General features: G+C 39.6%; 1 protein-coding gene across 1 annotated transcript; it reads left to right on the plus strand.

Annotated features, from left to right (window-relative positions):
• Positions 1-14,068: 14,068 nt before the first annotated feature.
• Positions 14,069-15,208, plus strand: LOC127541605 (olfactory receptor 9I1-like). Its single transcript, XM_051966825.1, has 2 exons — positions 14,069-14,125; positions 14,291-15,208. Exons 1-2 carry the CDS (start codon positions 14,069-14,071, stop codon positions 15,206-15,208), a joined length of 975 nt encoding a protein of 324 aa, XP_051822785.1.
• Positions 15,209-23,341: the final 8,133 nt, after the last annotated feature.

A 23,341-nucleotide genomic window follows, 5' to 3' on the forward strand; every position in this document is an offset into this window, starting at 1 on the left:
TTTTTTTTTTTTAATATTTAAAGGCAGCTCTAGTGGCAGCTCTTATGTCTTCTGTCTTTCTAGCTAAGCAACCCTAGTTTGTTTAACTGACCTTCATATGAGATCATATTCTCCATATTCTTCTTTTTTTTTTTTAATAACCTTTTATTGACAGAATCCATGCCAGGGTAATTTTTACAGCATTATCCCTTGCATCTCTTCTGTTCCGATTTTTCCCCTCCCTCCCTCCACCCCCTCCCCCAGATGGCAAGCAGTCCTTTACATGTTGAATAGGTTACAGTATATCCTAGATACAATAAATGTGTGCAGAACCAAACCGTTCTCTTGTTGCACAGGGAGAATTGGATTCAGAAGGTAGAAATAACCCGGGAAGAAAAACAAAAATGCAAGAAGTTTATATTTATTTCCCAGTGTTCTTTCTCCATATTCTTCTACCCCTTATAACTATGGTGACTCTCCTCTTGTCAGTATCTTTCCTAACATATGCCACCCAGCGCCCAACACTATCTTGAAGCCATCATAGTCTGTGGTCGGGCAATATGCTGCCTTTGTGTACTCTCTAACAACAATATCAAAGCTCTGAGGATGACAAGAGAAATTATTCAGCATAACCCTGCAAAGGTAGTCAAGCAAAGTATTATTCTTCCATTTTATAGGTGAGGAAACTAGCACTCCTTCTATGGTATGACTCCTTCTGGGTCCTCTAGGTCTCTCAACTAGTACTTTTGGAACTAGAATTTATATTTTTTCTGAAAATTGTACTTTCTCATCTTTTCATTTTAAATAAATAAATAAATAAACAAATAAATAAATAAATATGAATACACACATCCATACACATATACTTATTTTTCTTGTAACCTTTCTGTTCTTTCTCAATGCCTCCCTTACCCTTCCAATTAAATTCTCTTAATACTTGTAGCACTAACATAGTACTTGATATATCTTCATTCACCATTCTTATTTCTAAACCAATTACTTCTCCAACTGCTTAGAAAGGTGCTTTATTCCTTTATTTTTATTTTTTGCTGAGGCAGTTGGGGTTAAGTGATTTGCCTAGGGTCATACAGCTGGGAAATGTTAAGTGTCTGAGACCAGATTTGAACTCAAATCCTCCTGATTTCAGCACTTGTGATCTATCCACTGTGCCACCTAGCTGCTCCTTTTTATTATTTATTTTTGCTAAAAGTGCTTTATTCTTAATCCAGTTCTAATTTCTGCATTAGGTCAGCATGAAGATCCAGTGGACAACTTTATTCTGTGTTTCTTACCTAGCATATTGGTAATTGCACCCTGGGAACAGGGAAGGCACTCAAAGCAACAGCTTAGCTTTCCCTGCATATTTGACTTCCAGGTTCCGAGAGGACATTTCTCACTGCAGACCGAGAGAGGGACCTATTCATTAGATAAAGAGAGGGAAAAGAGCTGGGTGAGGTTTGGAGGATTAATAGTCCTATTATTAGGAGCTGACTATTTATAGGTAGTAATGTCAAATCTGTACTTTTCTGCTTTCTCACTAATTGGGAGGAATTGCAATATCATTCAAGTGGATTTGGATTGGAACATTTAGTTTTTCTTCTGGTCAATTGGGATGATTTTTGATTTGGGGAATGTATTTTTCTGGATCTCACCTTTCCAGGGCCCTCAGCCCAGATGATAGCGCTGCTGTTCATCACTAGCTCTTTCCCCAGAGGCTCCCTGAAGTCCAAGTGTCCCACTTTGGCCATTTGCCAGGTGTGGTCAGGAGCAATGTGTACGCTTGTGATGTCGAACACTGCTGGGACCTCTCCATCCTGAGTAAAGAAGATCTCTTCCTGAGCTTGGGCAGTGAAGTGGACATTTTTTAAATACTGCAGGACCTGAGACAAAAGAATGTAGAGGAAGACATGGGAGAGGGCACAGTAGAAGGCACAGAATGCTGATGTGACTCCTGTTTTAAAGCTGCTTCTTTCTAGGCTTCATGTCCATGGGTTTTTCTCTAGACCTAATTGATCCCTTTTGCCCTTTATTCAGAAATTCGGAGAGAAATGCCATATCTGTGAATAGCCTGAGAAGGAGTATTTCTCCAATGCCCTACCCCAGCCAGGTCCTATTCACTAGGTATTTTAAGGATTATGGGAAGAAAGAAAGGAAAAGCGGAAAGGAAGGAAGGGAGGAAGAACAGAAAGAAAGAAAAGAAGGAGGGAAGAAAAGAAGAGAAGAAGGAAAAAAGAAGGAAGGAAGGAAACAAGGATTTATTAAGCACTTAGTAAATGGCAGACACTTTGTTAAATGCACAAGAAAGAATCTTCTTTTGGAACATCAATAATTTTGGTTCTATCATCATTCTTTCAATCGCCTGTTCATTAGCTATTATTAGGTGTCTACCGTGGGCCCCACCCTGTACTACAAGCTAGCAGCAGGGCCATAATAATGAAGCTTTGAGACTGGCTCTGCCCTCATGACGGTACATTGCCTCTGTAACAGAGAACCTTTCATACTTATGTCTCTTCCACTTTGTCTTTGTCCTTCCCCATGGAATCCCAAACGCTCTTAAACCCCTTTGCCAGCTTTCTCCTGCTCATGGCCTCCCTTATGTTCCTCCCTAGGAAGACCCAACCTATCCAAGGCACAGCAGGGCATTTAGACAGAGATTCTTAGCATCTTTCTCACCTGCCATGGTCTGGTATCTCCTGCCTTGACACGGGTACCACCAGGAAGTGGACCCTCCCCAGAGTTGGCTCTGAGGTTCTGATAGGCCACCAGGAAGGCTTTGGTTGCTAGATAGACCTGGTATGTAGCAGGCAAATCATCCAGTTTTAGTATAGACAGATGGACGGGTGTCAGCTTTTCTAGTCCTGTGCAATTTGGGGTGACTTGTGCTGTTGGAGGGCCTGCAGGCTCTAGCCCAGGCCAGGTGCAGCCCAACAGCTCTCGCCAGAACAACTTTACCAGGTGGTTATCTGGGTACATGGCTGGCTGCAGAGTGGACAGGAAGTGCTTGAAGCCGGGTATTGGTCCAGAGTGTATCCCTAGAGACAGGCTCCCATTTAGCATCATTCTGGCTTCTCTGCTCAGTATTAAGGGATTCAGAAGGAAGGAGGTGGACAAAATCCATATCCTGTTGGTGACATTCTTCTCCTGAAGGGCCTTGGCTAGGCTGATAAAGTGGATGTGGTAACAATCACAGACGATCACCTTGGCAGTGGAATTCCAGATGGCATCAGCCACATCACCCACGTTATTGACGTGGCCATCGATCCTCTTCGAGAAGCTCACGCAGCCGCCGTTCTTTCCGACCTCCTTCCGGAATTCCTGGTCCAGCCACTCAAAGGCACCGCTATCCGAGCCCACCAGGCCCACCCAGGTCCAGTTGAAGTAGAGAAGTATTTTAGCCATGGCCTGAGGTTGGTGGACTCTGCTGGGGACTGTGCGAAGGAAGGAGGGGAACCGGTGGTGGTCAGAAAATTGGGGATGTTGAGATCCATGACTTATCTGGGGAAAGAAAAAGGGTCAAATGTTCCTGGTCAGAAAAACTCAGCTTTTGACTTGATATTTCATGGGTCCTCTTAGCTGCTGTCTGGGAACCAAAACTTACTCTAAACTTCTCACTCAGGTTAATCTGACCTTGCAGGATGACTTGTTCTTTCCCAGAGTTCATAATTTCCTGGCTAAGAAATGAATAATCCTTTTCTGAAAAAACCTGATCCCCCCTTATTCACTTTGAAAGGATCCATTTCAAAACTTGCGTTTCCATAAAGAGAATATCCCAGCACCAGAATAGAAATATCACAGCATCAGGGATTTAGAATTAGAAGGGACCTTAAACTAGATGAATAATTGTTCCATTTTTAAGATGAAAAATTGAGGATCAGCAATATTATGACCTAAGCGGAAGGAAAAGGAATAAGCATTTATAGAATTCCTTTGCAAGCCAAGAGCTAAGGCCATTTTCCCCAAAAGTCTCACAACAACCCTATTAGGTGCTGTTATTCTCCCCATTTTACAGTTTAGGAAATTGAGGTAGGGTCACACTATCTCTGAGGGTCTGTGGGAAGGTTTGTACTTAGATCTTCCTGACTCCAAGCCAATGCTCTATTCCCTGTGGCTACCAGTTACCTCAAAGATCACATAAGTTGTACATTGTAAACAAACACTGAATATGCTTGAATATTTTTTGCGTTTTCATGGTTGGCAAAAGTGACCTTTCCATGTGGTTACAAGGTAACCTTGTAACCCTGGTCATATTTCCTTGAAAAAAATTACTTTTTTCATCTAAACAGGTCCTGGTAGAAGAAAACCATCAGGAACACTTAGGCTTATGTCATCAGAGACTGACACTTCTGGGATTTATCCTGGTCAAGGCTAGGTGTATCCTAAGTTATGGAAGACACGAAAATTTGAACTCTACCTCATTTCACATCCTTACAGCCCATGACAAATGAATTTTTCCTTACTGGGTACTAAAAATATCCTTGAGATTTAATTGCTTAGGAGTTCTAAGGCTTTAGCCATTAATGTAACTTCCCATTTGCTTGGCTGCAAAACAGCCAGGACTCCAAGGCTTGAACTCACTGTCTTATTTTTTAATTATAGCTTTTTATTTTTAAACCATATGTATAGATAATTTTCAACATTCACCCCTGCAAAACCTTGTATTTCAATTTTTCTCCCTCTCTTAGATGGCAAGTAATCCAATATAGGTTAAACATGTGCAATTGTTCTCTCTCTATATTTCCACAATTATCATGCTGCACAAGAAAAATCAGATCAAAAAAGGGAAAAATGAGAAAGAAAACAAAATGCAAGCAAATAAAAACAAAAAAGTAAAAATGCTATGCTGTGATCCACACTCAGTCTCCACAGTTCTCTCTGGGTGCACATGGTTCTCTCCATCACAAGACCGTTGGAACTGGCCTGAATCACCTTCCTGCTGAAAAGAGCCACGTCCATCAGAATCAATCATTGTATAATCTTTCTGTTGCTATGTACAATTTGAACCCCCTTTCTTAACCTTTTTGCCACAGACTATGAATATTTTGGGAAACTCTGCTCTTCTTAATTAATGTTTTGTCCTACATGAAGATCCCTTAAATTGATATAGAAATGTCAGTGATTATCGTTTAAGCAAATCCTCTATAAGCACACACATGGGAAGAAAGAACTGAGCTGTACATTTCCACACGAGGAAGATAAGTGAGGTGGGATCTCCTGTTATTTCTCTGCTTTTGGCAAATTACTCACCTGAGGGACTTTGTAGACAGAAAGGAGCTCAGCCATAGGTTCTGATTCGGGAGAAGTCATCCCCCCTATGATTCCCAAGAGTTGGCGCTTGGGGCGGCAATCAAAGTTGGGTGTTGGGAGGAGCTGTCCAGACAGGAGGGCAAGAGTGCTCCCCAGAGCCTTGGCTCCAGAGATACAGGAGTCATAGAGCTGGAGTCCCACTGTTTCATTTGGCAGGAAAGTGGGGTCCCTGGTAGCCTCTTCCAGGGCAAAGAGAATGCCCAGGGCATTCAGGAAAAAACGGGCCTTAAATCTCAGGGAGAAAAGAAATTGGATTAGGGTCATACTGCCATAGCCTTGTGTCTTAGCCCTAAAAATTCTTAGGAATACAGTTCTTTTTATTTCTTGTGCTTTGGGGAAAATTAGAATCCTTCTACGATTTTTTGTTTTCCTCCTTGACTAGAGATGAGGATTGGAAGATTAGCTTGTCTCTTAGTCCCACCTGCAAGACCACTTTTATTTTTTCAGTTTTCCTGCTTAGCTCCTAAAGGAAAAACTGTAACTCAGAGGTGGATTTTTAACTCGACTGAGAAAGTTGAGCAAAACCTGCAGCTGGCTGCCTTGGGGTAGAGCGGTTGCTTTGTCTGTCACTGAGAGTGGTCATGTAGGCAAGGAGTGGACAGCATCAATGTGATAAAAGAGATTGGATGTGGAAGGAACAAGAGGGGACCACATAGCCACAGGACCCTTTTAACTTTGAGTACATTTTTATTAGTTTATAATGCTACAGGCCCTTGCTTTTCATAGCAAGAGATAGGGAGAGCAAGCTTTCCTCCCTGTAAATCTGTGAAAATGACTAGTATATAAAATTTTACTGGCAAACTTCATTTTCAGCAGGTTGACCACTCCTTATTGCTGCCCTTTCAAAGGTCTTATGAATGGACATAGCTCACTACTCTAGATCTACCCATTCAGAGTGGTGCTGCCTAAAAGGACTTTGCCTAAAAGGCAAAGAAGGACACAGGAGGGGGGACGGCTGGTTCCTCCTCCCCGAAGTGTGCTCACTGTTATTCCCTCAAAGCCTGTCTGCCCATTTCCCTTTGTCCTTCCTCAGGAATAAAAGGTGGGACTCACTGTTGGCATGGGGGCTGTGTCGGAGACTGGCAAAAAGTCACTTTCTGTTGGACCAGCTGGGCGTGTAAGGGGGTGATAGCTCCAATCAGCACATTCCCTTCCATAGAGAGCTGGTGAGTGGGGACAGGGGCAGGCAGTTGGCACAGGGCCTGAACAGAGTGGAATATGGAGAAGAGCTGGGCAAGAAATTGCAGTAAGTACAGCATAGTGATGGGCTTGTCCTGTGGTAGTGTTCAGGTCTCTGGTGAGCCCGGCCAGCATCTGGAGGGCCTGGGGGCAGGGATCATTGTGGAGGAGTGAGCCCAGCTTGGAGTTCTGGCCCCATGTCTGCTCCGCTGTGGCCCTTGCAGAGCTCCTTGGCTGTGTGTCTTCTGGGTCTTCCTTCTCAGTTCTGCTCACATCCTGTCAGTCCCAGGTCACTTCTTTCTTTGCTCCATCATTGCCAGAGGTAGAGTTCTGTGAGGTACCCGACGTACCTAAGAGGGAGCCGGAACCTGATATACAAGTATCTCCTTCCTGCTGATCTCCTGCTAGAGCTCTCCCTGCGGAGCAGGATCCAACCTCCCTCACAGAAAGAACCTTTCCCAAAGCCAGTTCTTAGGCCTGTGTTTATAAAGGTTTTAGCCTGCAACCCTGACAGTCCCACATCCTCTGGAGTCTGAGTGCAGCCTATAATCTGCAAAACTCGAATTAGACTAAGTGGAAGTTGGGCAAAACTTATTCCAGGGTTCTCTTGGGGTTGCTCTCATGGTCTCAAGGGGGTTCACTGTTTCCAGGAAAAGAAGCAAAAAAACAACCACATTTAATCGATCCCTCCAGAGCCACTATGCAAATGCTTTCTCGGAGCACTGGGGTAATTTTCTTCTTTCAAAAAAGTTATGATGTTTTAACAACATTATCATATTTTCGTGAATCATCTGGCCTCCAGATATTTTCTTTTAATACAGAAAAATAGTTGAGCAAATCAGCTAATATAGCAACTGTAATGGGCAGTTATAGAATAATCTGCAACAATCTGGACCTATGGTCTACCACCTTTCTATCATGGCATTTTCTGGAACCATGATCAAATTTTGTGTATAATCCGAAATCGTTTGACGTTCTTCTCTTTTACAAAAGTCTTATTCTCCTGCTTCTCATTTCCTCATTTTGCAATGACTCATGTTACAGGATAAAATGTTATAGAATTAAAATATAGTATGGTGGACACAGAGCTGAACTTGGGCTCAGGAGGATCCAAGTTCAAATCTGTCCTTAGACACTAAGGATTTGTGATTACTCAGTTTCCTCCTATGTACAAGGAACAGGTTGAATTCAGTTATCTCAATGTTGCTTTCCAGTTCTAATATTTCTTATAATAAATGTAATACTATTCTTTTAACATTCATATTTTTCAATTTGTTCAGGAATCCCCCGATCAGTGGGCATCTACTGGGCAGCTATTTTTTCTGCTACAAAGCGCTATTAAGACAATGTTGATACATATGGTACCTTTCTTGGTCGTACATTATAGTTCACCTACCCTAATGCGGTTGTTCTAGTTCAGCAGAGCAGTAATGATTATAACAATTGTCTCTGTCTCCATTTTCTTTTCTGTCTACCTGTTTGTATCTGTCTCTCTCTTTCTCTCTCCCACTCTTTCTCTCCCTTTCCCATCCCTCTCTTTCATCTTAAAATTGCATTGACAAAACACTTTTCTTCATTACCCTCAATCCTATGAGGTGGCAAAGAATTAGTGAAAATCACTTAATAATAATTTATTAATTATTATTAATTAATTATAATAAAAAATAATAATAATTAATAAAAACTTAATAAGAAAAAAGCACTTAATATATGCAAAACACTGTGTTAAGCGCTGGGGATACAAATCTAGAGACCTTGCTTTCAAGACTCTCAATTCTAATGAGGAAATAAGGCTTGATTACCTCTTAAATATTCTTTTCTCTTTTAGTTTTCCTGCCATTACTTTCTTCTGGTTCTTTTCAGTTTCCTTTGTCATTCAGATTGAGCCTGCCAACCACTGGTGTCCTCCAAGGCTCTTCTCTTCTCCTTCTATCATTATCAGCTACTTCCTCAGCTACCATGGTTTCAACGGACCTTTCCAGTTTTCAGATTCACATATGTACTTATCCAGCCCTAATCTCTCTCCTAATCACTAGTCTCACTTCTCTAACTGCCTATTAGATAGCTGGAACTGTGTATCCCAATATAGCTTAAGCCCAGTATGTTCACAACTGAGCTCATCTTTCCCTCTAAACTATCACTCTTTCTGACTTCCCCATTTCCATCAAGGTCACCGCCATCCTTTAAGTTTGTGACTCAGGTTGCAACTCTTCATTCTCAGATCCTTATTCCCTCACTCCCACTCCCTCCATATACAACCTACTCCCAAATCTTTCAATTTCATTTTCATAACATCTCATATAGATGTCTCCTTCTCTCCTCTGATATTACTTTTGCTCTGGTTCAGGCTCTCATCACTTCATATTTGGATGATTGCAATAGTTTTCCAGTTTTCCCACTCTAGTCTTTCCTTAGTCAACTATTGAAATGATCTTTCTAAAAAGCCGATTACGTTATTCCGATCCCCTTCACCCTTATAAATTGCAGTGGCTCCTTGCTACCTTCAGGATCAATTTTAAAATTCTTTGTTTGACTTTAGAGTCCTTCACCCACTGATCCCTTCCTACTTTTCCAAGGCCACTAAGAATGTTTTGACCTAGATCCTTGAAAATCTCCAGAGGGCTTTAAGTTGAAAAGAAAAGAGAATGGAGAAACCACTTATTTTCAGTTCAGATATACAGATCGACATTGAAACACCCATAATTTGATAGGAAACAAAATCCAAGGAAGAAGTCATCAATAAAACCCATGGTTTCAGGTGTCTTTAAATAAGGGCATAAACAATGGCTAATTATAAAGGTAATCTAAATGTGGTAATACAAGGAAGTCAATTTGAACTTAAAGATGATACTACAACTTGGTGGAATGAGACTCATTATGAGAAAATGGCTCTGGAAGAATAGACTTAACCCAAAAGCAAAAGGATAGGTAAAAAATTGTTGCTGGTAGAAAATAGTTTGTTTGTTTGCTTGTTTGTTCATTTATGTATGTATGTATGTATTTATTTATTTCTGAAATCCATGAGTCAGGAAGTGGAAGTATGATGGAAGGCATTGGGCAACTTTCCAAATTTTGCCTCACTTTTATGAGGCAAAAATGGAAAAAATATTGCGTATAATCTGAAATCTCAAATCATTTGATGTTCTTCTCTTTTACAATAATGGAGTATCCTAAATCCCAATGGACAGAAAGTGGAGATAGAAGCATTTGTGAGGCTTGTCATAAGTCTGGAATACCTGATCTAATGGTAATGGATGAGATAAGGGTGGAGGTGGGCTTCACCTACCTGGATATCTGCTGGTGCTTTCTTTCTGTCATAATTGATGAAGCTAATAATTTCATTACTTGGCTCAATTGTAATTTCATCCTTCAAAAGTTGAAAGACATCTATTGGGTGTTTTCTTTCTGTCATAGTGAGATCACCTCCAGGATCTTGGGTTCAGTTTTGGACACTGAAGATTAGGAAGGAAATTGGTGAACTATATTATGCCACATTCAACTTGAAGGCCAGAGTAGGAGTTCCTTGAAGCAGCTGGAATGCCAGCTCCTTTGGAGCATCCCAGTGGGAGCTTTCAGGCATAGTCCCTCTCTAGAGTTCCCTAGACACAAATCCAGCTGGTTTGAGTGATCTTTGAGTCTGAAAATCCTGACCTCATTCAATCACAATGGTCTTTTCAAAATGCTGACCAGCATCATGTTCATTAAAGGAAAGCAGAAATGAATGGAAATTCAGAGGAGGGCAGCCATGCTGGGGAAGGGACCTTATGAGGACGGGTGAAAAAAATGGGGATATTTAGATTGTAGATGAGGAAACACAGAGGTGTTTGTTATATCTTCAAGTTTTTAAAGGGCACTCAGGAAGGGGAGTTCCCATTTGTTCTGTTTGGCAGAAGTAGGAACTTTGGAGGGAAACTGAAAAGAAATACACTTAGGCTTGATATAAGAAAATAACAATTGGAAATAATCAGAAGTGGAATGGGTTGCTTCAAGGACTCACTAGAGGCCTTCAAGCAGAGGCCACTTGTTTGGTGGATTGTAGAGAGAGAATTTTCATTCATATATAGCCTCCGAGATTGCTTTAATTCTCTTTCTACTTTATTTTGCCTATTTTGGGGATGAGGGGTTATGTGGAGATGTGGGTAGAGAAAGATGTCACTGAGAAGGAGAAGTGCATCCAATAAAGGCTCAATGGAGGGGAGGTTAGCCCATGTAATTAGCATATGTTCTAATGAGTGAACATCAGTGCTTCAATTCTAGTTGAGCTACTTCTTATCATTGGAAAGAAAGGAATACCCCAGTGCAATGGTTCATCTCAGAAATATTTTGCTGCTGGTGGAACAGAGATTGAGTTGAGAAGGTATGGGTGACTTAGTACAAACCCATGCCCTACCCTGGGAAAATCAATACAATTCTGGAGTTCTACTGATGCTACCAAGGATGGCACAAATCTATAATGGGCTCTGGTGAACTATTTCTTGACCAAATTGAGATTACAATTGTTTGAGGGCAGGGGGTCAGATAGTACAAGACTGCTGTCTGACATTGGCCAACCTCTGTATGTAGACTATCTTAATTACTTTTGTTTCCTTTGGTCACAAACTTCATTCTTAGTGATAAGACAGGTCAGTAAGCCACACAGCAGAATTTCACGTGGTTTTGACTTGAGGATCCAAAAGGATGTGACTTTAAGCGTTGATATATATATGGATTTATGGCTTCATAGTGTTATCTGTGTAGCAGCATCATATGTAGTCTACAACTATATCTATATCACGTGTCTACATGTCTCCATCATGTATAGATATCTGTGTGGTAGTATGATGTATAGACATGAGACAGTGTTTTGAGTTTGGAGTCAGGAACACTGCATTCCAATATGATTCTGTTATTCAATGTGACCACAGGTAGACCATGTTATTTCTGAATTTTCTCATCTATAAAATGGACAACAATACACTGTAGAACTTCTCTCATGGAATTTAATGAGGCTCAAATGAAATCATATGCATTAGGCTCTTTGCAAACTTTAGCATATATACATATGTATTGTGTATGTATATTTATATACATATATATGTATGTGTGTATACATATTTAAATATACATGTATACATATATTTAGATAAATATGTATATATTCATATACACACATGTGTATGTATATATTTGCATACATATATGTATGTGTATATACACACACACACACACACACACACACACACACACTGTGGTGAAGATCAATAAGCCCTGAGTTTAGAGTTCCAGCTCAGCTATTTCTAATGTCTGTGACCTTGACCTTGGCAAGCCAATGAAGTTCTCTGGATTAGGTGACCTCCAAGATATCTTCCAGCTCTCAATAGAGTCTTTGGCTTTCACTTACCTGGTCCTATTTCCTCAGTTGTAAAATGGGACATACTTGTTCTACCTAGGCCATGGGGTGAAATGGGGGGGGGAGAGAATTCTTTGTGAACTGTACAATGTATTGCAGAAATATTAGTTGTTCTTGTCTCTGAGCCCACACAATAATATTTTCCAAAGGGACAGCTTGCCATGATGAAATAAATCTACCTGGTAGAGACATAGAAAAGACTCTAGTCTTCTGTAGGTTAAATGTACCAAAGAGAATTTGCCCACCTTTGGAAATCAGATGTTAGTTTGGGGTTCTTTAATGAGGCCCCGAGGTTTTAATTAACATGGAATGATATCAATAGGAAATCCCTCTGTTTCAGACCACCAATTTTCTGTCCCAAGGCTGAGGACACAGGCACTGAGAAGGGACTAGAAATCCAGGAACAGGTTAATTGAGTCTCCTGTGGCAGCTGGGGAGCTTGAGCTATGAACTGGGCCAGCCATCTTCCTTGGGTTTTGGGGAGCCCCACATAAATATCAAATTCTACCCTCAGGCACCCAGCCTGTCAGCCCAGAGAAGAAGGACTTGGCCCTTGCCATGCGTGAGTCTGACTATTGAGGGGATTAGGGAAAAGTGGCAGAGAAGAGAAATTTATAAAACATCCTTGACTTCCCAGGCTTTTGTTTCAGGGAAGCAATGGGGCTGGTGTCTGAGTGCTAGTTCTGCTCTTGACTCCTTATGAGACTGAGTAGTCTTGTCACCTCCTTGAGCCTCAGCTCCCTCATATGTAAACTAGGGAGACAGAGTGGTACAGTGGAAAGAGCTTTGGTTAGAGGACTTTGCCACTTCCTAGCTGTGTGGTATTAGTTATTTGTATTTTAGTTTCCAGTCTATCAGGCAAGGAAATTGTAATAGGCTCTGTGGCTAATCTGATATTAAATCTGTGATCCTCATTCTCACTCACACTAGTTCCCAGTGGTCCTGTGAGGTCAGAAGGAAGTAAGGGATAGGTAGTATTTTGTAAACTACCAAAATCTGCTGATACGCTAGGATTTTGGAGCTGGAAGAAAGTGGATAGAGCATTGAATTGGAGTCAGGATAAATGGGGACAAATCCTATCTTAGGAACTTATTGGCTGGGTGAGCTGTACAGAGCACTTAATTTGTGCCTCAGTTTCCCAGCTAAGATAAAGAATTTGGACTCAATGTTCCCTAAGATCTTTCCTAGTTCCAGTGGATCATTCTATGTCTTTAAAGGTCATGTTCCTTAAGGACGGTGATACGAAAGGTCCAGAGAAATGAAGTGACTTGCCAGGAAGTTGGCGGCAGGACACAGGCAGCAAAACCAGTTTTTGGACTCGGGTCTTCTCATTCCAAATCCACTGACTGCTTTTTTCACTTCTCCAGGGTGTAGCTAAATTGCCTTGTTTCATACTTGAATAATCGGCAGCTCAGAGAGGATGTTGTTTTGTTGTTAAGTTTGTTTAGTTGTGTCCGACTCTTCATGACCCTATTTATGGGCTTTTCTTGGCAAAGATACTGGAAGGGTTTGACATTTTCTTCTCAATTTATAGTTGAGAAAACTGAGGCAAAGTTAAGTGACTTGTCAGAGTCACACAGCCAGTAAGTGTCTGAAGCTGGGTTTAAACTCAAGTCCTGACACCAGGTCCGGTGCAGCACCAACTAGCTCAGGCTCATAGGGGGAATGAAGGATTATCTAAGGAGATATTGGGGAGTGCAAGGAATGGAGCTGTATTCCTCAGCCTCTCTGAAATGGACTCTCCTATTAGTAGATATCTTAAGCCCTGCAAAGAAATTCTGGGGACATAGAGATAAAAATGCAATAGAGGTCAAAGGAAAGAATGAGGCAATGGAAAGAAAATCGGGAATTTGGATGACTTTGGACAAGTCACTCAATGGCAGTCTCAGTTTTTTGATCTTTGAAATGGAGATATTGAAGATCAAAGACAGGGTAAAGCTTTCCATTATTTCCAATATTATTTCCTTCTTCTTCATTCTCTAATTTTTAGTTTCTATTCTAAGACAAAAAATGGTGGTCTGCATAAGGTTTCATGTACCATTAAAAAATCACAACAAAGAAAGACTATCTTTAGATAGTGGGGTACAGCTTAGATAGTGGCCTTGGAGCTAGGAGGATGTGGATTTAAGTTCTAGCTCTGATACATCCTGGTTATGTAGTTCTGGGAAAGTCACTTAAAGTCAGTACATCAGGCAGCTCTTGAGGATTGAACATGACATGGGAAGTGCAGATCTGCATTGCAACAGAGAGTTTTCCACACCAAGGAAATCCCAGGTCAGATTCTCCCCCTTTCCCCCCATCCTCCCAAAAAGGGAAAGAAGAGGGTACCATTTCAGTAAAGGTCTTACATCAAACATTTGACAAGGATTAAATTCAACTCCTATTGAGATCATAGCAAGACTGAGCCCAGATTCAAATGAGATAATATTTGTAAAAAAGAAAGAATTTGTCCTAACGGGGTTCCCTGTGGGGCCCAAGCTGCAGATTGTCCTTTTCTTCACCTTTCTGACTCTCTACCTCATCACCATCGGTGGCAATCTGGGGATGATCTTTCTAATCCAGAGTGACCTGCGTCTCCAGACTCCCATGTACTTCTTCCTCAGCCATCTCTCCTTCTTGGATATGTGCTATTCCTCTGTCATTATCCCTCAGATGCTCGGGACCTTGAAGACCGGTGGGACCCTAATCACCTATGAGCGCTGTGCCACGCAATACTTCTTCTTCACCCTCTGTGCCAGCACCGAGTGCTTCTTGTTGGCCGTGATGGCCTATGACCGCTACGTGGCCGTATGTAACCCCCTCCTCTATGTCACAGCCATGACTCCACAAACCCGACTTGGACTGGTGATGGGAGCTTATTCTGGGGCCATGGTCAATACCGTAATCCGCACAGGTATGACTTTCTCCATTTCTTTCTGCAAATCCAATCAGGTGGACTTCTTCTTCTGTGACTTACCCCCATTGCTGAAGCTCTCATGCGTAGAAACTGGACCCCAGGAGCTGGTCATTTTCCTCTTTGCCTTCTTAGTGATCATGATTAACGTGAGCATCATTCTCATCTCCTACCTGTTCATCATCAGGGTGATCCTACGCATCCCTTCTGCTGGTGGACGGGCCAAGACATTTTCCACCTGTGCCTCCCACATGACCGCAGTCGCCCTCTTCTTTGGGACCCTCATCTTCATGTATCTACGGAGTAATGCGGTCACATCTCTGGAGGAGGATAAAATTGTGTCTGTGTTCTACACGGTGGTTATTCCTATGATGAACCCCATTATCTACAGTTTGAGAAACAAAGAGGTGAAGGAGGCTGTGAAGAAAATATTCAGGCGAGTGAAGATCTCGCAAGCAATGTGAGATTCTAGTGCCATCCGATCAGGAAACCTTCTTTAAACATCCATCAGTCTTGGGAGATATCCCTTTAACACAGCCTCCTCATCTCATGCTTTTAACAATAAGAGTGCTTCTCAATCCTGCCCCAGACATGTATTAACTATGTAACCTGTACAAGTCTGTCTCTCTCTCTCTCTCTCTCTCTCTCTTTCTCTCTCTCTCTTTTGCCTTCATAAGTCTCAGTTTTCTCATCTTTAAAATGAGGAGGATAGCCTTGATGGTATCTTCAATTTCTTTTTTTTTTAATTTTTTTTTTAAATTTTAATAGCCTTTTATTTACAGGTTATATGTATGGGTAACTTTACAGCATTGACAATTGCCAAACCTCTTATTCCAATTTTTCCCCTCCTTCCCCCCACTCTCTCCCTCAGATGGCAGGATGATCAGTAGATGTTAAATATATTAAAGTATAAATTAGGTAAACAATAGGTATACATGACCAAACCGTTATTTTGCTGTACAAAAAGAATTGGATTCTGAAATATTGTACAATTAGCCTGTGAAGGAAATCAAAAATGCAGGTGGGCAAAAGTATAGGGATTGGGGATTCAATGTAATGGTTCTTAGTCATCTCCCAGAGTTCTTTCACTGGGTGTAGCTGGTTCAATTCATTACTGCTCTATTGGAACTGATTTGGTTCATCTCATTGCTGAAGATGGCCAGGTCCATCAGAATTGGTCATCATATAGTATTGTTGTTGAAGTATATAATGATCTCCTGGCCCTGCTCGTTTCACTCAGCATCAGTTCATGTAAGTCTCTCCAGGCCTTTCTGAAATCATCCTGTTGGTCATTTCTTACCAAACAATAATATTCCATATTATTCATATACCACAATTTATTCAGCCATTCTCCAATTGATGGGTATCCATTCAGTTTCCAGTTTCTGGCCACTACAAAGAGGGCTGCCACAAACATTCGTGCACCTACAGATCCCTTTCCCTTCTTTATATCTCTTTGGGATATAGGTACCTTCAATTTCCATACCTATGATCCTTTGCTCATATGAAGGCTCAAAAACTGTTTTCCATATTTCATTTCATCTGATCCTCATAACAACTCTATTAGGTAGGTACAATATGTGCTATTAATCTCATTTATTTAGTCTTCATAGACCAAGAAACTGAAGCTAGTTTTTTTTACAGTGTTTTAAGATTTGCAAAGCTCTTTACATCCATTATCAGTTTTATGTTCATTTACATTCATTATTCAGATTTTTTGGGACAGCTCCAGTGAGCGGTTTAGGTCACTCCTGAAGAGAAAACTCCTTCTATCAATGAAGATTGGATCTTCTCTGCAGCTTAGATTATTAGAGAGTTGGATGGCCTAAGAGATTAAGTGACTTTCACAGAGTCACTCCAACACTATGTGTCAGAAATGAGACTGGATGGAGGTCTTTTCAGACTTCCAGGATGACTTGAGCATCATGCATTGAGCAATCTCCCATTATATGTCACTTGAAGGCAACATTATAGGTATTTTTAATCCATTTTAGGGATGAGGAAAATGAGGCTCATAGAGTTTACCTGACATTCATGGTCACATGGCTAGTATGCACTAGAGGAGAAATTTGTACCCAGTGCTGACTCCAGATAAAGTGCTCTTTTTTCTCTACCACATGGTTTCCACAGTTCTACTTCCTTGACCATTCCAAGTTAATTAGTTTTTTCCCCTCATGTTCCATATATAGTTTGCTCCTCTGTATTAATTTCTCAAAAGTTTGTTCTTCTATTTGGTATTCATTTTCAAAATAATTAAGTCTATGTTCAGTGAAGGACACCATGACTCTGGAAGAATGAATCTACCCTGCCCAAGGGAAAAAATAAATAAATTTGGACACCTAAGCACTCCTCTATTAGGTATTTGCATATAAATTGGTTGCTAGTTATAGACATGACAAAATCTGAAACATTAAAGATGTGAATTACTCACAGAGAAATGGAGAGAGATAGGGTAGGTATGAATAGGCTACAATTTATCATCAATGAATAATTCTGCAAGAGAGGATTTTGTAGAAATATATGAAGAGAAAGTGTGGATTGGTCACTGTACCAGAGAAAGGATAAACAACAGGCAACTTTTGTGCTGATTGGTTAGCCATGAAATGTCAGAAAATCTTAGAAGTCCCTTAACCTTCCTAGATGAAAGGTTTCTGGGTGTATCCCCTGTGGAAGATTTAGGGGAGAACAAAGACAAGAACTATAAAAGATGGCCAGGGACAGATGGACTATAATCCTGATCCACTTAAGAAATCATCCTTATCAATAATATCTTAGAGCCATTGCAATGTAAAAGACTCAAAGAGTAACAGAAAGCAATATTTGAAGAGATAGTATCATATCTATGATATGATATGAGTATCATGGCTTCAGTATTCTCCACTGCCACTTCCTGACATTTAGGATGTCCCAATGGGTTTAGTTATTAGCATCCTGCCTAAATTATGGAGTGAGAGGAGAGCACAATGACTGTATGTGAGATTTTATATGTATAGTACTTTATAATTTAAAAAGTACTTTACATATGTATTCTCTTTGAGGCAGGTAAGAGAGGGATTTTTAAACTCTTCTTGTTCTTGTTTTTGTTCTTATTTACTGGTGAGGAAACTAAAGTTGCTTGATTTTACATACATGATAAGTGTCAGAGCCAGAACTAGATCTCAGGTCTTCTAATTCTATTTCTAGCCCCTTTTCAATATGGCAATTTAGAAGGTATCTCAGGTTGGAATTGAAGATAATGAGAATTTACAAACCTTCAGTGGTAGAGGTTAAGTGATTAGATCATAAGATTAATTGATGAAATTAAGCTAGATGCCACATATAATCTTAAAATCGAGGGACCAATTTATACCCCAAGTATACTGTGGGAACTTCTCAGTGAGATCTGAATTCATTCAGAAAAACTGGTTTTACTATCCATGAAGGGATAACAAAGTGGATGCTCAGATTGCTGTGACAAGCATTTGAGTGGACATTGAGTTAGCCTATAAGGACATATATCTTGGACAGGTGTTACTAACAGACAAGCCCACAATCAAATTGGAGGAGGTAATCAGACTAGATCACATCAGGTTTTTAATAATCCCAACCTGATCTGTAGGAATAGTCTTTTAGCAGAAGTATTCTCTTGATGATACAATTTAGCTGCTACTCATTGAACAGCATGATCAAAGAAAAGTCAGTATAGGTGAGTCAAAGGTTACGTGTGGTAAATCATGTAGTAGTAGCATGTTATCAATGATAACTCACAGACAAGTCCAATAAAAGACATCAAATCCATGCATGAGTAGAAAAAGAAGCGCATAGGTCACATAGTGAGAGGGAAGGGTAATCAAAAAGCATTACTAAAATGTCTGCTATGCTAAAATACAAAAAAATGGCTGCCCTGAGGAGTTTACAATCTGATGAGAAAGAAAACATGCAAATTACTATGTACAAACATGCTGTATCCAAGATAAGTAAGAAGTAATAAGCAAAGAAGTCACTAGAATTAACAGGGATTGGGAAAAATCTTCCTTTGGAAAGTAGGATTTTAGCTCAGATTTAAAGGAACCCAGGGAAGTCAGAAGATAGAGATGTGGAGGGAGAATATTCTAGGTAGGGGGAATGTCTAGAGCTGAGAGATGGAGGGTCTTATTGGAGGAACAGCAAGGAAGCCAGTGTTACGGGATTGAAGAGTACATAGGAGTATTATAAGGTAGGAAGGTAGGACAGGGCTGGGTTATAAAGGGCTTTGAATTTTTAATGGAGCATTTTGTATTTGCTCTTGGAGGCAATAGGGAGCCACTGGAGTTTATTGAGGAGAGGGGTGACATGACTGGACCTGAATTTTAGGAAAATCATTTTAGTGACTGAGTGGAGGATACGATTGAAGTGGGGAGAGATTTGAGGCAGACAGACTCACCTTCAGGCTGTTATAGTAAATCAGGTGTGAGATGATAAGGGACAGCACTGGAATGGCCGCAGCATCAAAGCATAAACGCATAATTGAGAGAAATTGCAAAGGTGAAATTGATTGGCCTTGGCAATGCTTAGATATGAGGGGTGGGAGATATTTGGAAATCTAGATAATTAATATGTGTTATCCTTTTAATCATTGAATTAATATTAATTAAATCAGTTACTATATTAATTGATTAATATTAATATAATTAATTCATTTATTCATTCACTCCTTTGTGATAGAAACTCTATGGAATAACAAAAGAATGATAAAATATGAAAAAACATAGCAATGTCTTCTACATTCATGTAATGGGGAAGATTATAAATGACCTCATATAGGTCTTATTGGAGGAACAGCAAGGAGGCCAGTGTTACTGGATTGAAAAGTACATAGGAGTATTGTAAGGTAGGAAGGTAGGACAGAACTGGCTTATAAAGGGCTTTGAATTTTTATTTTTATTTATTTTTTATTTTTTTTCTCAATTAACTTTTTTATTTTATTTTATTTTTATTATTATTATTTTTTAAATTTTTATTTAATAATTACTATATATTGACACTCGTTTCTGTTCCGATTTTTTTTCCCTCCCTCCCTCCACCCCCTCCCCTAGATGGCAAGCAGTCCTTTATATGTTGGATATGTTGCAGTATATCCTAGATACAATATATGTTTGCAGAACCGAACAGTTCTCTTGTTGCATAGGGAGAATTGGATTCAGAAGGTATAAATAACCCGGGAAGAAAAACAAAAATGCAGATAGTTCACATTCGTTTCCCAGTGTTCTTTCTTTGGGTGTAGCTGCTTTTGTCCGTCATTTATCAATTGAAACTCAGGTCTCTTTGTCAAAGAAATCCACTTCCATCAAAATATGTCCTCATACAATATCGTTGTCGAAGTGTATAATGATCTCCTGGTTCTGCTCATTTCACTTAGCATCAGTTCATGTAAGTCTCGCCAGTCCTCTCTGTATTCATCCTGCTGGTCATTTCTTACAGAACAATAATATTCCATAACATTCATATACCACAATTTACCCAGCCATTCTCTAACTGATGGGCATCCATTCATTTTCCAGTTTCTAGCCACTACAAACAGGGCTGCTACAAACATTTTGGCACATACAGGTCCCTTTCCCTTCTTTAGTATTTCTTTGGGATATAAGGGCTTTGAATTTTTAATGGAGCATTTTGCAATAGGGAGCCACTGGGGTTTATTGAGGAGAAGAGCTGTTAGGCAACTTCCAGCACAGCCTGATTATAGCACCAACTGTTTGGGGGCACATATGACATAGCCGTCTTAGTTGGGATATTTCAGGCAAATAGACCACCTTTTGAATAGACCACTAGATCTGGAACTGGAATTTAAATTCCGTCTCGGATACATATTAGTTGTATGAGTCCGGGCAAGCCACTTAATGTTTGCCTGACTTAGTTTCCTCATCTACAAAATGGGGATATTAATAATTATCTTCCAGGGTTTATTGTGAGGACAAAATATTTTGCAAACCTTAAAGTGCTAAAAATGCTAATTATTGTTATTATTGTTTTAAGAATCATAGAACCCAGAGTGACGCTCTTTGGGAGGCAAACTGTGTTTTACAATGACCTTTATGAAGTAAAATTTCTGGCTTTTATCTAGATCAGAGGTTTTTGACCTCTGGTCTTTAAATATTTTATTTTATTTAATAATAACTTTATATTGACAGAATCCATGCCAGGGTAATTTTTTTACAACATTATCCCTTGCACTTGTTTCTGTTCTGATTTTTCCCTTCCCTCCCTCCACCCCCTCCCCTAGATGTCAAGCAGTCCTATATATGTTAGATATGTTGCAGTATATCCTAGATACAATATATGTTTGCAGAACCGAACAGTTCTCTTGTTGCACAGGGAGAATTGGATTCTGGTCTTTAAATATTTTCAAAAAATATTTGTAAAATTGAATTTTAATTGAATTAAGTTACCCAAAAGGCAATAGAAATATACATGCAAAGGATGAGAAGGTAACAGAATATTACACAGAAACTATAGAACAGAAATCAACAGAAAAATCTATGACAGAGAGCATATATATTCCCTTGGTACCCATGCCATAACAATCAATCTAGAGGAGAGGTTCTTAATTATATTTATCCATCTATCCATCCATCCATGTATCCATCCATCCATCTATCTATTTATCATCTCTCTCTCTCTCTCTCTGTATATGTTAGACCTCTTTTGGCAGTCTGTGAAACCTGTGGACCCATTCTTAGAAAAAATATTATATTTAAAAGAGAATACATAGGATTGCAAAAGAAACTGATTCTATTGAAATGCAATTCTCCAAATATATGTATATATATTTGGAGAATTGCATTTCTACATATATATATATATATATATATATATATATATATATATATATATATATATATATATATATACATGTTTAAGAACCTCTGATCTAGATGAAGGGCTATAACAGCACATTGGGCAGACTCTTTGTGAAAGATTTATAAGCGTTCATGAACAGAATAATAAAGGGTAAAAAGACTGTGATCTGTAGATTATGATTTGCCTCAATGAGTGGGGGAGAAGGAAATGTGCCCATATCAATGAAGTCATGAACACACAAAAATATTTTGAAGTATAAATAATCAGGGATAGAGAGACTCAATTTTATTTTTGAAATAAAGCTTATTTTTTTTTTTGAAGCACCATCCTTAGAAAATTTGCTTTAATTGACTTGAATGCTTTCCTGTTGCTAAGTAATGGAAACCAACATTTCTCCTCTAGGACACTTATTGTACGAAAATAGAATAATTGTGAATGCTGATTGTTCTCTCCCATTGCTTTCCATATCCCAAGGCAATATTACCTAGAAAAGATCTCCATGGAGACCCCAATATCTATATCTAGAAACAAACATTCATACACTCACAAAATGTCTCTTAACAAAGGGCTTTCTTTCACTTATTTTACTTGATTTCAAAGTAAACTTAATGCTGGTGAAAGCAGAACTAATCTTGGCTAAACTGAGAAGTTTTAGCCAAAAAAATGACATTACAACAGTGGAATGATAAGTCATGAAGATATTTGGGCTACATCCTGATGTCTCCCTCAGAAACAGTTATGGGGCACAATGGTTAGAATCAGGAAGATTTGGTTCAAATCTGGCCTCAGACACTTCTTAGCTACATCACTTTAACTCTGTCTCAACTTTTCCATATGTAAAATAGGAATAAAAATGGTACCTACCTCAAAGAGTTGTTGGGAGTATCAAATGAAATAATATTTGTAAATAATGTTTAGTGCAATTGCTAGAAGGGTGACTTTTTGTTTGAAGATAATTGGGCACTCAGTGCAGCTTTTGATCTGAGATACAACAGAGAATGGATTGATTCTCTGCCACTTGTGCTAATTTTGGTGTGACAATTACACTAACATCACATCATCCTTATGTGGAACCATCATTTATAGCAAATAGAGAAATTTTGAATACTGTGAATAAGTTTACTGACCTTGGCAGTCTACTTTCCAGAGATGTAATGTAGATGAAAAGGCCAGTGTAGCACATTGCCAGAATTAGCTCAGTGCTTGGGACTAAAGGTCTACAGAGCCTTTGTGCTGACCTCATTGTTATATTCCTGTGAAACGTAGACTGTCTACCAGTGCCATGCCAGGAACTTGAATTGCTTCCATTTGAATTAGGAAAATTCTGAGAATCACTTGGCAGGATAAAATATAGCCATTGAAATCCTTCCTCCAGCTGAACTTTCTCAAACATTCAAATATTGCAGAGATGCAATTTCTATGGACCAGTCACATTGTTTGAATGTCAAATATGTATTTGCCTGAAGGACTATTTTACCGAGAACTCACACAAGATAGGTATTCACATAATGGTCTGGAGGAGTGATACAAGGATATTCTTGAAGTCTCTCTGAAGAACTTTGGAATCCAATATGTGAATGGGAAACAACAACATGGGACCATGTAGCACCGTGTTCTCACATCAAAGAAGGTGCTGAACTCCATCAACAAAGCAGAATTGTGATATCCCAAAAGAAATGTGATATATGCAAATATAGAGACATCTCCTTCCCATTCGTATGAACCATTTGTGCCCAACTTGTGGTAGAACCTTCTGAGCTTATCTTGATCTAATCAGT

Source organism: Antechinus flavipes, chromosome 6 (assembly GCF_016432865.1).
Source record: "Antechinus flavipes isolate AdamAnt ecotype Samford, QLD, Australia chromosome 6, AdamAnt_v2, whole genome shotgun sequence".
NCBI lineage: Eukaryota > Metazoa > Chordata > Mammalia > Dasyuromorphia > Dasyuridae > Antechinus > Antechinus flavipes.

What these genes read in the sequence shown, in the direction of transcription:
- LOC127541605 (XM_051966825.1), top strand. Translation starts at nt 14,069, where the DNA reads ATGGGAAGTGCAGATCTGCATTGCAACAGAGAGTTTTCCACACCAAGG. An exon ending in CCACACCAAGGAAATCCCAG is followed by an intron (nt 14,126 to 14,290) that starts GTCAGATTCTCC and finishes TTTGTAAAAAAG; the next exon opens with AAAGAATTTGTCCTAACGGG.